Genomic DNA, 17,842 nt, shown 5'->3' with positions numbered 1-17,842 from the left:
AGGAAGAGGAAGAGGAAGGTGTGGTCTCATCTGCTGGCGATGAGGTCATTGCCACGGAGTTAGGAGCCGATCCCACCAGCGCTTGAATCGGTTGGACGCAAGTCATCCTTATTTCCTTCCCGTAGCATAAATGTAAGCACACTCATCATTTCGGCTGCCTGCGTTCTATTTCTACATTATTATTATTTCTTCATCTGTTTCATGTTCTTCGGTTTCTTCCGTTGCACTACCTTCTTCCACGTTAATAGTCCGTCTGGATATCAGTTACTAGCATGGATGTTTTCAATGTTCCTCACTTCGCTGGCAAACAGACTGTATTTCTTACTTCCTCGAGGTATACATATAATTAAGGAAAAGGTCCAACTTACTAATCTGCTGAAGATTCTCTTACTTCTACCATAATGTTTTTTCTTTGGTCAGTTAGATTGCATGCCGCATTATACCCTATTTATTGATCTTTAATAATTGCATTAATGCACAAATTAATAAATCTCTTGGCAGCCAATCCTCGGCATATCAAATTTCGTTCAGTAGTATTGCACATGTCCGATCTGTTCTTGTGGCTGAGTTCCATTTCCGATGACTTTCGTCGCTCATTAACAATGGTTTCAGGGTGTGCAAGATTTTATGTTTCTTGACCACCTTCCCCTCTACCCTCGCAGGTCCAGCTTGGCTTGCTCAATGGGAGGACTTAATTTCACCACGTTGGAATTGTGGCACTATGTGTGACCTGGCGCAAATGGGGCCTTCCTGTCTATTTTTGTGTGTGCATGTGCTTCTTAGCTTAGAAAAAACCAAAAAAACAAAAAACCAGAAAAAACATAAAAATGCAAAACCTAAAAACTACAAAAAATGCATTATTTCTATTTTTCTTTTTTTGGAGGTTCATTGCTTCTTAGCTTAGAAAAAACCAAAAAAAAATAGAAAACCAGAAAAAACAAAAAAAATGCAAAACGTAAAAACTACAAAAAAATACTTTATTTCTTTATTTCTTTTTTTTGGTGGGTGGGTAGGGAACTCCGCCTATGCAACTTGAAGTAACATTTAATTTTGCATAGCTGGTCCCAAGCCTAGAAAAAAGGAGGAGGGGCTACCCATACACATTGCTGAGATGCTGTAACACTTTAACCGTTTGGTCATATGGTTTTGTTCCCATCGTTCTTATGGTTTTATGTCTATTGGTCAGTTCCACAACAAAAATGTTCTCAGATTTAAATAGTGCTGCATCCTAGGAAGAAAGATCATTATAGAGTATGTCTTGATGGTGCTTTTGTGAAAATACGAATCTGTTGTGCGAGAAAAAAAATTATTTTCATTTTTAGTATATTACAGTAATGCTGAACTTTTGATTTTCCCATGGCTATCTTAGGATGATCTTACTTTTAGGGTTCGAAATCAGTGGCGGTGGTGGAGCCGGGACATGCCGCTGCCACCTCCAGGCGGGACGGATCCATAGACCTCTGGACCCCGAAGGCTACCCTCGGCGCAGTCAACGCCGACGAGGAGATGGGATCCAGCCTCGACGCCCGCCGATCTAGCCACGGTGGCCATGGATCTGGCAAGGTGGGTTGTTCCCTCCTCTACTTCTCCAATCTCCAGCACACCCCGCTCTTCGCCCCCCATGAGCCCGGCCCCTCTCAATTCCCTCCTGCTCCAGGTATGCCCTCCCTTTCACTTCCCTTTCTGCTGTGGGTAGGTCCCTGACTAGGTGTGTGATGCGTCTTGGGTCGTTTCGGTAATGTGTTCGATGATATGCCTCCGAGGTTATCCTTGCATTGGTTTGATAATTTGTTAGTTCCCCTTCACAGATCAGACAAACTCTAGGTAAAAGTCCTCTAGCTCCTCCTTGATGTGTTGTATTTGTGCAAATTGTTCCTGTTCTGAATAATCTAGTTCTTACACTTGGTATGTGATGAAGAATTATTTATAAGCTCCAGAACATGCTATATGCGAAGGTGTATATACTCTAAACCTGTGCTTGTATAGGCTACAAAATAAGCATTTGACCTGTATTGAAAGTATTCTCTATATGGCTCAAAAAGTTTGCATGTTCTGTTGAGAACATTTGTTTGTTGACTGAACATATTCTCCATATGGCTCAAAAAGTTTGGCATCTTTCTTGTTCTGAACATGTTTATGCATGATCTCTGCATATCCATCTGGTACTTATCTGAATTATATTGTGGATCCATGTCTTAGTTTTTATTTGGACATGAGCCTACTGTCAATAAAGAAAACTGATAGTAAGGACCCAATAATTTTCACTTCTTTTGGTGCCCCTCTGCACTTCATCCTGATCTTAAATTCTGCTTAATCGTAGATGCAATTCATGCACAATTGAGCGAAAACTCATTGATAACCGTCTCTGTTGCTGAAGATATATCATAAAACATGAATATAGCTTTGTTCTAGGAAGCATTATGTTGCTCTTTCATTGATAATCGTCTTTCTCAATGCACGTTCATGGGATGCAACTGTAAAAAGCTTTCCCAGGGAACACCAGATATAACCCGGTGATCTTTCTTGTTCCAAAGTTTATTTTGGTTGCTTGTTTATATATTTTCTTGCACCTGTATCAGCTTTATGTGGTATCAAGATTAATTACTATATTGCTGCTATGTTTCTCTTTATCAGCATATTGCAGCTTGGCTTCTGGCAATTGCTATGATGTATGACATTGTATCTTTGTTAATCCTTTTTCCGGTATTGAATACACTTGGAGCATGAATTACCTTCTGAACCTTCTATCACTTGAGTTTCTTTATAACATATCATTGCTGGTAGAATTTGGTGCAGGAAAAACTGACAATTCGGTTTGGTCTACAGGTTATGGTTAAAAAGGGCCCATCTTCCCTTCCTTTGTTTGTTCCTGCGTCCCCTCCTCCCTTACTCTGGTGACTATGTACGACTTATTTGTTGCTTCGATGCCAATTGTGTGAGATACATCTGAGAAAGATTTTTTTACTAAGCACTTGTGCATGCCGATATACATATGAGAATAATTTTTTTACTGAGCACTTGTCCATGCCGATGATAACAGTTTGGGCTTTGCTACGGTACACCCATAAGATAACAAAAAAATCTGAGCCAATTTCAAGAGAGACAAAATAATTAATTAAAGCTGATAATTGCTATAATCACGCGTCTCATCTGCATGCATGCATGCAGTTTGTTTCAGATTGGTTGTAACCGACAACAACAAATGCACATTTCTTGGAAGGCTGCCTTGAGATAATTTTGGATCAGGGAAATTAAGTGGGAGATGCCTGTTATATTTTTTTTTGAAAGCGCTAGTGCATCGTCAGAATCAGATGTGATGTTGTATACGGAGTCTTCAAATTTCATCGAAATTTTGAGATGGACTCCACCTCATGTTGGGGAGGGGCCCGGGGTGTAAAAAAATGTCACGTTACCTCATTTTGGGGAGAGGGGGGGGGGGTGTTACACGTTTCATGTACGTCCATGAGGAAAAAAAATAGTATTATTACAACTGACCCATCTCATATCTATTATAAGATCTATTACATATTTAGATCACACGGCATGCCACTTTTTTTTTCTAGCAAATCCATGTCAAAAGATATGATTATCAAAATGTCATGTAACGAGATGGCAAAAGAAGAAGAAAAAAAGTAAATTTACTTGCAATGTGCTCATGGGTATGTTACGTGATTGGAGGGGGAAATAATGTTTCTTTTCTCAATCTAATTCCCATAGCCGGCACATCAGGTGGAAAAAAAAACAGGAATCTGAGATCTCAACTTTTTTTTCCCACTGGGAGGGGCAACGAATCATGCATGCAATATACGGTAGATCTAATTCTCTATTTTCTAATTAAAATCTATAAAATAAATATTAAAAGTATTACCTCCTAAGAGGTAATATGACATTAGATCAACAGTCCACATTCATTTCGGTGTACCGTAGCAAAGCCCTTGGATGCAACACTTGAGATGAGGCATTGGACATGTGCAGTGATGGCTAATTTTTTTCATACTAAACATGAGCCGTGTCGTACCAGTGCCGTGCGTTCCTGCTGGCACATGCACGACAACATGGTCACATGGCTAGTTCAAATTGAAGAATCACGAGAAGAGTTGAGACAAACGAAGTTCACATGGCCGACCCAATGCTTCAGTATCACATGGCCGGGCCAATGCTTCAATATACAATAGCAGAGAACTAAGTTTCAATACACTACCTTATAAAAAAAAAGCTTCAATACACCACACCTACCGCACAGCAAGCAAGTAGATATAGTAAACTATATCATCACTTGGTTCAATTTACCCCCTAATTGAATTCGTCTTTTTTATTTCTCTATGCACAAGTGGAATTTTAAATTAAAATTTTACAAGGTGGTAGTATACATCACAAAGAATGTCAAAAAATATATTGTGAATTTTTATCATTATTTTTCATATAAATTTATATTTCAATGATTAATTTATTATTAAATGCACTACCCCGTCAAGACGCTGATGAAAAAACATGATGCATATTTTTAAACATATTTCATGATGTCTACCACATCTCACAAAATTTTAACTTAAGATTCCACTTGTGCATGGAGAAACAAAAAAGATAAAATGTGTTAGGGGTATATATTGAACCAAATGATATAGTTTAGAGGGCAAACTAAACCAAAAAAATAGTTTGGGGGGTAATTCGGACTTTGGCCATAGTTGAGGGTAGTAATTTGGATTTTTTTTCCTATAGTAAATATAGGTAGAGTGGCCAGTCTTGAGAGTTCACCATCCAAGGATGTGGTTAACTAACCGGAGTTCCAACTGCATTTTTTTTCTTGTTGTATTGTACGAAGTAGCCTGGCGACCCATGCAAGGAGGCCATGTGAATAAGCACACCGAGGCCCGTAAATCTATACGGCGCCATGATGGCCAGTGCACTTGGCATCTTAAATAAAAATTAAATTCCCCCCATTAGGAGTAGTATAAGCTCAAAGTAACACGAGACATGCAGGCCTCCTCCGACACCCCCCATGTTGACAAACGAAGAATCCCGAGGAGGTGAGGCAAGCCATCAAACAATAGACATATACAGTAATACAGAAGCACTAGCGCTTCTTCAACCCCCACACCCACACGCTACCACAGCAATCTTGAGGGAGCTCACCGGCGGCAATCATGGATCTGGTGATGGGGGCGATGGGCAACCTCGCCCCCAAGCTGTACCAGCTGCTCAAAGGTGAATACGAGCTGCAGAAGGATGTGAGGAAGAAACTCGAGTTCCTCGATCAGGAGCTGGAGAGCATCAAGCCTGCCCTTGACCAGGTGGCACAAGTGCCCTGGGATCGGCATCACGAGCAGGTCAAGGTCTGGGCTCGTCAGATGAGGGAGGCGTCCTACGACATAGAAGACCTGCTCGACACCTTCCTCGTGTGTGTCCAGGGTTCTGAGCCCGCTGACCAGAGCAGGCTCAAACGCGCCCTGAAGAAGTTGGGTGGCCTGTTCGGCAAAGCCAAGGCTCGCCATGACATTTCTAGTGCCATAGAAGACATCAAGAAGCAACTCCAGGAGGTGGCTGACCGGCGCGACAGGTGCAAAATCAACGAGATTGTGGCCAAACCTGCTGACACTTCGGCAATTGATCCTCGTCTTGAGGCTATGTACAAAGAGGTGACTCCGCTCATTGGTATTGATAAGTCAAGAGGTGAGCTCCTATCAATGCTTTCGTCGCCCCAGGGGAATGAGGTGTCCCATGAGAAGATGAAGATAGTTTCAGTTGTCGGAGTTGGAGGATTGGGCAAGACAACTCTTGCCAAAGCAATGTATGATGAGCTTAAATCGCAATTTGATTGTGGGGCTTTTGTTCCGGTTGGTCGAAATCCTGATGTGAAGAAAGTCCTAAGAGACATTCTTATAGATCTTGACAAGAAAGAATTCAGGGAGCCGAAATATGATATATTGGACGTAAGGCAGCTCATCAACGAACTCAAAGATTTCCTCCAAAGCAAGAGGTATGAATTATTAGCCATTTTTTGATACTCTGTGCTGCAAATTAAGAGTGTATTTTCCACTGTAATTCTATCATTAGTGCAGTATAGAATTATTTTGTTACACCGGTGCCAACAACCCAACAGTGCCAAGTTTGGTATGCTTACATGGTTTTAAATAGCGGGCTATAGCCCCACTATAGCCCCGCTATAGCCTTCTTAGAGAGTCTCCGCTATGCTATTTGTATTTGTGTCACTATGGCAGCTATGGAAGCTAATTGGGCTATAGCTGTGCTAAATGGCATAGCTTTAGCGCCGCTATAGCCTTATACTTAGCTCGGTGCTACTCCTTTGGTCGTTTTGACAACTGAATATTTGATTGTATTAATTTTGTTGTATTGTCAACATAAATAATGTTCCTGTAGCCCTAGAAATATATTTATGTTTATGAAATTCCCTAATTACTATGTTTTTGTGCATCTATTACTTGTATTTTCCATGCTTCAGTGGTAAACCGCTATTTGTCATAGCCCGCTATAGCCTCTTAGCCTCGGAAAAAATATGCCGTTATTTATCATAGCCCGCTATTTAAAACCATGTATGCTTACCATTTCATGCATATATCTTTGGATCTTACTTAAAACCTTAACTAATTATTACGAATGTTGTTAACTTATTATCGATCGGTCAAAATGTACAATGTAATTCTTTGAAATGATGATTTTTTTAAATCCTTCATCTAGTCATAATAACTCCTTGTTTTGTAGATGGCTTAGACATATTTTACTAACAGAGGCTCTTGACATGCAGATATTTTATTGTTATCGACGATGTATGGGAGACGAGAGATTGGAAGAATATAGGATTGGCTTTGGTTGAGAATGACAGAGGAAGTATAGTAATCAAAACTACACGTAAATCAGAAGTTGCCACCGGTGTTATTTACCAGCTACGACCACTCTCAGATGATGACTCCTAAAACATTTATAGTAGTGACATTTATTTGTCTTGTCATGCCTATCCACTGTGGAAGGACCTCAGATGCCTAATATCACCAATGATGTTAGCCCTTATATTGGACTGCATATCAGTAGTGACTCTGGGAACACTAGTGAGAACACTAGTGACACTATCAGTAGTAACCTTATTTTGTCTTTGTTCCAGATGATCTCCTCCTGAAACATTTATTTGATCAGTTCTCTTCAGAGCCACTTTTTGTTTGGTATCCAACTGGGCTGTCATTCACCTCTCGAGCTCAGATGGACACTATCTACATGGCACTTGGTGTTCGAGCAATCTCCAAGGCTGTCACAAAAGATGAAACCCATGTTTTGAACAAGAATCGCTTCCAAGTAGTAGAGGCAAGAGATGCTATGGTAACACCAGGCTTGGTCAGAATAATCCTTGGTTTCCTTGCCAACCCTGCTCTCGAAATTGGCACTGACAAGAGGTACCAAATGGCTTCTTACCTACTTGGTATGACGGTGCTTGAGATGATTGAACCTATCAGTGTGAGCTACCAAGTAAAGCTATAATTGGGAAGAACTGTGACAGTTAAAGGACGGCGGATGTTCATGTGGGAAAAAGAGAACCGCAAGCTGTACATGCAGAAATCTGAGGGGCCTCATGGAAGGACGACGACTAGGATGGAATTCGCGCCATGCTTTTGCGAGGAAATTGCTCAAGGACTGTTATATGAGAGTTGATCTGATTCCATCTCTCACCGAGCTTCTCAAGGTTGGATTCCTGGTTGGTTTTGAGGAGGATGAGGTTGAGTACCTACTCAAGACCAAGAATCTGAAGCTTTATTCTGAGGATGAAGATTTCCTGCATAGTGCATTCCCTCCTGAGAACGAGGTTAGTCTTTGCTGATCAGATTAAATGAACACTATTTCTTTTGTCTGGATTGTCATTGTAACATTGTTTCTTATCTGTGTGAACATTTTCTGTATGAATAGGATGATAATGATTTCTGAAGTGAAGTTTTTCTGTGGTGCTGACCTTCCTGGAAGTGGAAGCTTTAATTCTTGGTAAGGTCCCTATGGTCTATGAACTGTGTACCGTGTATTGGTCTTTTGTTATTCCTTTATCAGTGGTACTTATTAAATAAATTAGCCTTATGCAAATCATAGATATTTTGACAACCTTTTAACTTTATTGTGTAGATTATTTTATATACTATTCTTTAATATGGATTCAAGCTATATATTTAAGAAAGTAGGTTCCACCGGAATCAGTATATGTATCCAGTACATGAATCAACAATTCTTTTCTACAAAGTATTGGTCCACTGATCAAAAAAGAAAAAAAAGAGTATTGCTTGTTTTGAATATGTTCTGGCGAATTTCCATGCTATGTTGGTTATATATAAGAGCCTCACGCTACGATATTCATGCATTCCACATGGGCTGATAGATTGCCATGCTTGAAGGATTCTAACTTCTATTTCTGGATATTCTGCCCCTTTTTGTAGGTATGTTCCAGTTCCAGTCGTTTGCTTGTTGCAGCTTGAACAAACCTTGCCAAAAATCAGCAATGTTATATATATTATCTCACTGGCTAGTTTGGTGGCTAATATTTTGTGGTGTGAGGCAACTAGATAGCTGTTATTTTGCATGACCTCGTGTCAAGCTTTTGTCTGTACTCTATGTGTTCTGATTTGCCACTGTACACTTTTTTTTTGTACTTGATAAATGTGGTTAAATTCTGGAAGTAGATAGCAGTTATTTTCCATGATCTCTTCTCAATCTATTGTCTGAACTTACATGACTTTACATAGAGACGCTGTGGTTCCAAAATCTGGTAGACTCTGCCGTTTGTTTTGTGTGTACTCTGCAGCAGCCTTGTGTGTTCCCCTGCAAACGTTTAATTCCTCCGCCTCTTTTCTGCTCGCGATAGCTGAGTTTCTGTAAAGCCGTATTTGATGGTTGAATGTTTACCAGAAACCATATAGCCTATGTTATATGTTTGGGCAAATTGCATAACTACCCTCGTTTTGAACTCCAACTGCACCATTGCCCCTCTTTTTTAGACTTTGCATATTTGCCCCTATTTTTTGAATTTGAGTCGTCCTTCTGCCCTAGTTTCTTAACGCCGTAAGAGGAGGCTGTTTGTTTGGAAGAAAAAAAAGATTGGAAAAGAGAAAAGAGTATGCAATGACCCTATTGCCCTTGCCTTATCTAAACAGCCGCATCAGCTCTCTCTCTCCCAGTCTCGCGTGTCCTCCACTGCTTCCTTATCCTCTCTCTCTCTCTCTCTCTCTCTCTCTCTCTCTCTCTCTCTCTCTCTCTCTCTCTCTCTCGCTCCATCCTTGGTGGCGGCGGTGAGCAGATCGGCGCTCCCTCCCTGGCGGCGGCGGTGAGGCGGTAGTGGGAGGGCAGCGCGGCGACCGCAACGCAGGAGGCAGCGGTAGGGCGGCGCCCCCCCGGGTAGCCGCGCACCGGCACTCGGCACAGGCAGCACCGTGGGTGGTGGCAGGGGGTGGGCGACACAGGTCCCCTCTCGGCCGTCGGGCGGTGTGTGGCGCTCGCCTCGTGGGGGACGGCGCACGGCAGGAGTTCACAGCTCGTCGGCACGTGGAGTACTTAGATGAGAACCATCCCTACATATGGAGTAAAATCAAATTTTCTGATCATTGCAGGGTTGACTACATCAATAACAACCTCTCTGAATCTTTCAACAGCTGGGTCAAACAAGTGAAAGACTTGCAGATTGTGGAGATGCATGACACTATAAAACAAATGATCATAGAAAAGTTTGAACTGAGAAGTAAGATTGCTGAGTCAATGGAGGGCAAAATAATCCCATCTATTACTAAGGCTCTTACATCCCAAATCAAAGTATCAAGGACTGTGAGGTATTAAGGTGTGGACATGGCACTGCTGGAGTAAGTGCACCTACCAAATCAGGAGTACTTTTTAGGTATGCAGTCAACTTGGAGTTGAAAACATGCAGCTGCAGGGCTTGGCAAGTTAGTGGAAAACCCTGTAGAAATGCTTTAGCATTCATTGCAAAACTTAGTAGAGAGGTGCACATGGATGACTATGTTTATGAATACTTCTCTATTGACAAGTTCAAAAAGGCCTATTCTGGTGTGTTCCATCCAATATTGAGAAGAAAGCCCGGGAGACCGAGGAAATCTAGGGTCAAGGCATCAGATGAACCAGGCAGCACAAAGCAAAAGAGGTGCCCAGAATGCCATGAACTAGGTCATACAACCAAGAAGTGCCAAGGAGGCCTTACTACTAGATAGAAGAGGAGCCGCTTGTCTTCTGACAATGCATTAGCGGAGGGAAGCAATGATCCTAGTGCTACACTTGCAGCATCATCACGGCGTAAAGGGAGAGGTAGAGGTAGAGCTACGAGGTCATCATCTATTGAATCATCTCTAGAAATATGAATAAGTTGGCATACTTACCTTTGTCTTTACTCCTTACTCATCTATGGGGCTTTTAGCTTCTCCTTATCTTGAGTTGTTGAGAGTTAGAATGGTCCACAGAGCAACACTTACCCATTCATAGATCAGCAATTCATCCAAAGGTTTTCTTTTTAAATTTTGAAATCAAGACTAAGTTCCCCGAATGATTCTCTCGAATAGCTGAATGTGTATGACTTCTTACTAGGGCAATCCTTGCCTCTTTTCTTCCCTACTAAAGATAAAGCTTTTGTGAAGGTCAAGGTAGGGTGTAAGAATAAGGCATACCTGTATCTCATATATTGTAAAGTCAAAGAGTGGATCCATGGAGAAATAAATCATACAATCAAGATCAAGATGTGCACGCGTGTGGATGGATGGATGGTGGTATGATTACACCCTTTTGAATGACCCCTCTCTCCTTTATTTTATTCCCTTCTTTTTCTTTTTTTTTGTACATGGATACCCTCTTTTTTTCTTTTTTTTTGGGTCATGCTTCTTGGCATGCCTTTCATTTTCTTTTGGGACAACCATGTCTAATATATTATTTTTTTAGGGATACTTAGCACCTCCCTAGGTCCTGGGTTCGACTCCCGGTGGGAGCGAATTCTAGGCTAGGGTTAAAAAAAATCCCCTCTCCGGTCCCGTGTGCCAAAGCATTGGTAATGAAGCGGCCTGCCCCTTAGCCTGAGGACCATGTGCGGCCCAGGTGGGTGGTTTCCAGGTAACGCCTCCCAATGGCAGGGCGGGGCCGGGGTTCAGGGATTTTCTCGGTCTGTGGAAAAGACCTCTTCTTAGTCTAATGCTCGGGGGGCGGCTTGCCCCCTGGAAGCCGTGTTTTTTGGAGAGAAATCATCAACACAAGGATCATTTATTTTGTGGATGAGTGGATCATGCTAATTCCTAGTGTAGGAATTTCGCAAGTGGAAGTGGACGTGTACGTGATCTTGATCTTGATCAAGAGAGCATGAAAAGATTCTCACTAGGGTCACAACAATTTGACAAAACTCAATGAAATAGCTAGTAGCATATGTATAGGGTTTTGCAATGTTATACGACATATGGCTCTGGTAGAAATTTATCATCATTGAGGAACTTGTCTTCCTTTTTATTTTGAAAACCAAAAACTTCAGATTTCATGCATCACTTAGAATGTTTTGTAAAGCTCTATTTACCATATCTATTCTCACAACAACATAGACTTGGATCTAGCATTCGCAACCCACAAGATTTTTAAGTTCCTGGCAGAGGTTTATAACAGCCAATAAACTCAAATCTCAAGAGAACACGAAGCTGTAGTCTAGACACAGCAAGCTAAGCATAACAGAGCAATTTTCATCCTTTCAGCTTTAGAGAAGTTAAAATATTCTTACCACGCATATGGAAGGGAAATAAAGCAGATAAATATTTTTGTTATTTTTCTAGATTTTATTTTATTTTATTAAAAGCAATAAAGGATATAGTTGACTTAGGGGAGGGAACCTCCCCCAAGCTAGCTCTTGGTTTAAGGTCCGATGAGCAAGACCTTCTCCATATCTATTCAGGTCAGGGTCGAATCGTCCATACGTGGAGAAGTAGTTGAGCACATCGACGTCGTCTTCTTACGCCACACCTTCTTGGTCTTCTTAGGTGTTGTAGGTGGCATGGGTGATGGATCTTCGGCTATTAGGCTGTAGATTTCCCAATCCTTGCAACCTGGTTTAGTCAGGGGGACTGTGGATTTCCCAATCTTCCCATTTTGGTTCAGCCCATAACCCTTGCCCTTCGCCATCTGTCAGACCCAGGGCAGCGGGACTGCTCACAGGCGTGGAATATTCTGGAGTAAGGGATAGCGCATGGATGTATCTTACCTCGTTTGTAACTACCCAGTTAGGAGTGGAACTAGTCTATGTACAAGGAAACTACCCGATCGTAGTGGAATAGGACTCTAATATTACTTGGCTAGGACTTTCCATGTAACTCTGTCTCCTCAGACTATATAAGGGTGGGCAGGGACCCCTCTAAAACATCTTTAACCTCTAAGGCAATATAAACAACCACACATGACGTAGGGTATTACGCTCCGGTGGCCCGAACCTGTCTAAATCTTTGTGTTCCTTGCACCATCGCGTTTTGATCTTAGCGAGTCCCTGCCTACAATCAACCACCTCGGGGTATCCCTCGGTGGTCTTGGCAGTAAAACACAGACAGCTAGCGCGCTAGGTAGGGGACTTCGCCAATGATCATTGGAAGAATTCGATGGCATCATCCAACGACAACAACTCCGTGCTCGCTAAGGGCACCACCATCACCTTCGGCTCGTGGGTTCTCGTCGCCAACGCCTTGGATGGCTTCGACAGCTACCTCACCGATCCCAACGCGCTGGAGACATTTGAAGCTAGTCGACGCCATGCCATCAACGACTTCGTCGATCACCTCGACGAAATTCCACTTCCGGTTCACGTCAAAGAAGTCCGAAAACAACCCAATTTCGACGTAAGCTTCCCTCTCTCCAAGTCCCCTTCCAAATTGGAAGGGGACTTGGATTATCTACTAGAAACAACAAGGCCGGGAGCCACCGTTAATAGGGGGTCCCTCATCTTCGACACATACTTGGATCGAACCACAAACCATGACGACTTAGTGTCAGCAAGCGACATCACCACAATCAAGATTGAAAACTACCTTAAAGATCTAATGGCAATTCCACTACCAAGGGTAGACAATTCCAATCTACTTGACGGCATGGATCATGTTGTACGCAGCATCACAGATTGCATCAACCTTGCCGAGTCATCCCTCCACAAGAAAAAGACTTGTCCTGAGCCCGAGAAGTCTAGCCCACAATCTGATCGTTCGGGCAACATCTTCTCAGGGCTCGATCGGATCGATTCAAAATTTTTTGAGTGTATCGAATTTGCAGAAGACACACTCCGTAGAAGAAGTTTCAACAAGCAGAAGGAAGACAGATCGGAAACTCACAAGAAACCCGAGAGGTGTAGCCCACGATTTGATCGTAAGGGCCACACTTCCGCTGGGTCCAAAGAGGATTCCTTTTCTGACTCCGGATGCAAAGAAATCAGACCAGAATTCCTAGACCCAGACTGCGATCAAGCATTCATCAACTACTTGAACGAGCTAGACTGCCCAGACTCGTTCGACGACCTTGACGAGTGGTCAGACGATATTGACCTATTCATGGAAGGTTTGTCCAACCCCGACAAGATCGACGAACTTTGGGAAAAATCAAAAGCCAAGAAACTTCGGGATAACTTTCAATTCAAGTCGGCAACATCTCTCACTCCTAAGACAACCAGCCATCCACATGGCCAAAAGCGTGATCACCTCGCCAACATCGATCCATCAGAGAACTCCATTAAACTGAACGACTACATGGGACGGTGGTGCAACACGGCCTACCAGAGGGTGCAATACCCAGATTCACCCACCCCTCTACGCGATTTAGTTTGGCCCTACTCACCCAAGGAATTTGAAAATCTGGAAAAGTACAAAGAGCACTTGAACGACATGGCTATACATTCAGAAGGAGGATTTCCGCCCACAGATTCCTTTCCGATTGATGAAGACCTACTCCGCTGCACTTTCGGATTGTACCCCCGTGCGCCCCCACCACAGAGGCTCCAAACCTGAATTCTACTCCAATTCAGAAGAGAATTCAGATAAGGAAACCTTAACTGGAAAAGGGGGAGCTCTTAAAAGGGCTCATACTTCCGGTTGGTCAGAATCAGACTCCACAAAGAAGATTGAAACCTATCAGAACTCTACCGAAGATGGTACTATAAATATCAGATATCAGAACACATCTAAGAAACATGAAGAGGAACAAGATCATCGGATGCTCGGGAACCCTAGTTCCCAGGACGACAAACTTCCCTTCCAAGAAGGCGCTCCGCTCGAAGAAGAAGACATCTTTATAAACAAAGACTCCTCTCGAGAAATTTTCATGGCAATCATCTCAGAGATCCAAGAACTCGAGGATGACCCAATGGAACGAGTCGACCTCGTCGACTACAACTCAAGCGACTACGACGAATTCCTCTCTGATGCTGAAGCAATCCCAACCAATGAAGTCAATCTCCCTCCGCCTCCTCGAGATGTCACAGTCACCGTCAACATGGAGAGTGACAACAGTGAACTCTGGAAGATTCGTAACCAAAAGAGAAACATAAGGAGATGCATCGCATCAGAACGACGTCAACAACAGATCGGCGATGCCTTCGACTACTCTAACAGTGACCTCCGCAATATCATCAACATCAGCCGCGATGCTCGTATAGTGATCATCTCCAGAAGAAAGGAACACCAAGAAGTAGAGGCATACAGCCCAACCTCCATTACCGCATATCTGACGACTACGATCAAGCTCTGCGCAAGCGCCGCCACATCAACTTTGTGCCTCCATTACCGCACAACCAAGTGCAAGACTATTCATCACCAAACCAAGACCCAACTTACCGCAAGCTGCATGGCCAGTGCCCGCTACACCTGAAGTCAAAGCACTCGACCTTCCAATGCAAGACCCTGCGCAAGGCTCTGGGAGCACCTCCTCCTCTCGACAACAAGGGCCCAAGCGCTTTTAGGGGATGAAACTCTCCTTTCCTAGTTGTTATAGCTTAAGCGAGTACTTTTACAAATAGAGGATCCACTATCGAGCCCCCATATTGTTTGGATGGGCTTGTTAATGAATCCCTATATTGAATTTTGATTCGCATCTATAAAGAAGTTTTTCACCGCCCAGTTGTTCACTCTTCGGAACCTTACTTTCGCCGTCGACTACCTGTGGTATTCGCTAAACCTTCTCAAGGTTTAGTGCATCAAAACCTAGTTTTTTTTGCCGACCGACTACCTGTGGTATTCGCTAAACCTTCTCAGGGTTTAGTGCATCAAAACCTAGTAGTTTTTTCGCCGACCGACTACCTGTGGTATTCGCTAAACCTTTCCAAGGCTTAGTGCATCAAAACCATGTAGTTTTTTTGCCGACCGACTACTAGTGGTATTCGCTAAACCCTTCTCAAGGTTTAGTGCATAAAACCTAGCAGTTTTTTTTGCCGACCGACTACCTGTGGTATTCGCTAAACCTTTCCAAGGTTTGGTGCATCAAAACTTAGTAGTTTTTTCGTCAACCGACTACCCATGGTATTAGCTAAACCCTTCTCAAGGTTTAGTGCATCAAAACCTGTACTCCAACTCCTCTAGCACCGGAAAAGGAAAGAAAAAGACATCATCCCTTCCACTGGCTGGACCCACGAACAAGAAGCAGAAAAGGGTCAAAAAGAAGATAGGCCCTAAGAAGAAATTATCTTATGAGCTGATCTAAGAGGAGCTTGATGAGGAAGTGGATCGCCAGGTGAAAGACCATTTCAAACCTAAAGTCCCAGAGAAGAGGGTACCGGTAGATCCACAAATAGCAGCCAAGGTCTACTCATGCTTGAACAACCCACCCGGACCGACAAAACTACCCTCAGACTTTGATTGCACACTGATAAAGGCACACCAGTAGAGCAATAAGAAATGTGAAAAGATTGTTCCTCAGCTAGGCTCAGTACAGAAGGAAGTTGAGCCCGTCGTGGTGCGGAGGTAGCCAAATGAACAAGAGGCAGAATTTCTCTGTGCACTTCATAATTTGTATTTTATCATTCAGTATGGAGCTTCATGATGCCGTTGATAATCAACCAGAAAACTCTTAACAAAAACTACAAGGAGACGTGTCAAAACATGTGTCATTCCCTGATGCACCAACATTACAAATCTTATATAATGATACCCTTCAACTATGGGTAAGTCTTGGTCGACTCATACCTCTTTTATATTCTTAAATAAATGCTAAGTCTAATATGGATGTATATATGGTTGTGTATCTATATCTACAGTTATCATTGGGTTTTGCTCGTAATTTTCATGGAGAGCGGCCATCTTGTAGTGTTTGACTCCATGAGGTGCCCACAGGCTGCAATCCAACACTTTATAGACCCATTGAACAGGTAAGTACAATGTGCACAATCAAATCCTTTTCATTGTTACATCAATTATTCAACATCAAAGTTAATTTCTTGCGCAAGGTGTGGAAACAATTTGTAAAGAAGAACAAAGGAGTCGGCCAAGGGAAGTTGCAATTGGAAGTTAGAATGAATTTTCCGGTATGTTGGATCGCGACCATTTCTCTAAGTAATATCAATTGTTCTCCATAGCCGTACACAAATATAGAATAACTAATTTATTTCTTTTACAGTATGCGAGACAACAACAAGGAATTGATTGGTATGGGTACTATATATGCGACTACATACATGGTCTAGTAAAATGCGAGAAAGATACTACGGAGGATTGCAGAGTATGTCCATACCATTCTCAACTACGTTCGACTAATTATACTAACGTGGTGAATTAATATATCAATCTTTTCAAAATTAATAGATATCGCAAGTCTACAACGCTGCTTTCGATATTAATCGGATTAATGCCGTGTGCCAGCAGCTTGCAAGATTCATTGTGAAGAAGATCTTGGATCCTAGAGGCAAGTTCTACCACGACGGTCACATCAATAGAGTGTCCGCTTCAACATCTTGAGGGACTAGTACCTGCACTATAAATATGACTTGTATATTTGTAAATATTTCTAAACATGATGTCATGTTGTTTGTATATTTGTATATATATTGTAATTGCTAACTAACTTAATTAAATGCTTGCCTTTGACTTTTAGTTAATTTCAAATCTTTTTGAACTCGAATACGACCAAAGAATGTATAGTACTGTATAGCTCGATCGGGTACACATAGCAATTGTGAAATAATAAACAGAAATAAACAAAATAAATAAAATGGGATTCTGGAAAAATGGGTAAAACTTATTGGTACCGGTTGGAAAATCAAACTGGTACCAAAGGGGCTGCCCGCTTGCGTCAGCGTGGCAGCCTCTGTGGTACCGGTTGGACTTTCCAACCAGTACCAAAGGTTGCCTAAGGCACTGGTTCAAAAACCCGGTGTCCTAGACCCACCCCAATGGTCCCAGTTTCGGGGTACCAGTTGGAGAACCGGTGCCTAAGGCCCTTTCCAACCGGTGTCCATGGTCTGTTTTCTAGTAGTGTCGCATCATTTTGAAACAATTTCAAATAGCATGTTAAGAAATGTCTTTCAACACTATTGACGCTTTAAGCGTGTTTAATATCGTGACAATTTGACATGTTCTCGAAAATGTTCCATGGAACATTTTTATAAGCCGACATAGAGACGCTTTGAAGTGGTGTTACTACTACAAAGTATCTAAAGCAACTCCAAAAGAATATGTATACTACCCCTAATATCTTATCTATCATATCAGGCTTACCCCCACTAAGTTAGTTGGTTGATATCTCTAGTAAAGTTTGTCATTCGATTCTTTGATACTCTTTACCATAGTGCTTCCCTGAGGAAAATTACGATACCCTGGAATACTCCAAGATGAAGTGTGCAGCGGTGATTCTGTGCGCTTGCAGA

The 17,842-nt window shown here is 42.3% G+C and overlaps 1 protein-coding gene and 1 long non-coding RNA gene across 2 annotated transcripts; both read left to right on the top strand.

Moving 5' to 3' along the window:
• Nucleotides 1–803, top strand: LOC120644441. The gene is made up of 2 exons (XR_005663756.1): nt 1–132; nt 663–803. It is a non-coding gene; the product is annotated as an uncharacterized LOC120644441 (long non-coding RNA).
• A 4,180-nt stretch (nt 804–4,983) lies between these two features.
• On the top strand, nt 4,984–8,700 carry LOC120644438 (disease resistance protein RGA5-like). Its single transcript, XM_039921066.1, has 4 exons — nt 4,984–5,977; nt 6,764–7,810; nt 7,912–7,983; nt 8,427–8,700. The coding sequence occupies exons 1-2, from the start codon at nt 5,145–5,147 to the stop codon at nt 6,930–6,932; spliced, it is 1,002 nt and encodes a 333-aa protein (XP_039777000.1). The 5' UTR covers nt 4,984–5,144; the 3' UTR covers nt 6,933–7,810; nt 7,912–7,983; nt 8,427–8,700.
• The last annotated feature ends 9,142 nt before the right edge of the window (nt 8,701–17,842 follow it).

Source organism: Panicum virgatum, chromosome 8K (assembly GCF_016808335.1).
Source record: "Panicum virgatum strain AP13 chromosome 8K, P.virgatum_v5, whole genome shotgun sequence".
Taxonomy (NCBI): domain Eukaryota; kingdom Viridiplantae; phylum Streptophyta; class Magnoliopsida; order Poales; family Poaceae; genus Panicum; species Panicum virgatum.
This window is presented reverse-complemented; position numbering and strand designations above follow the sequence as displayed.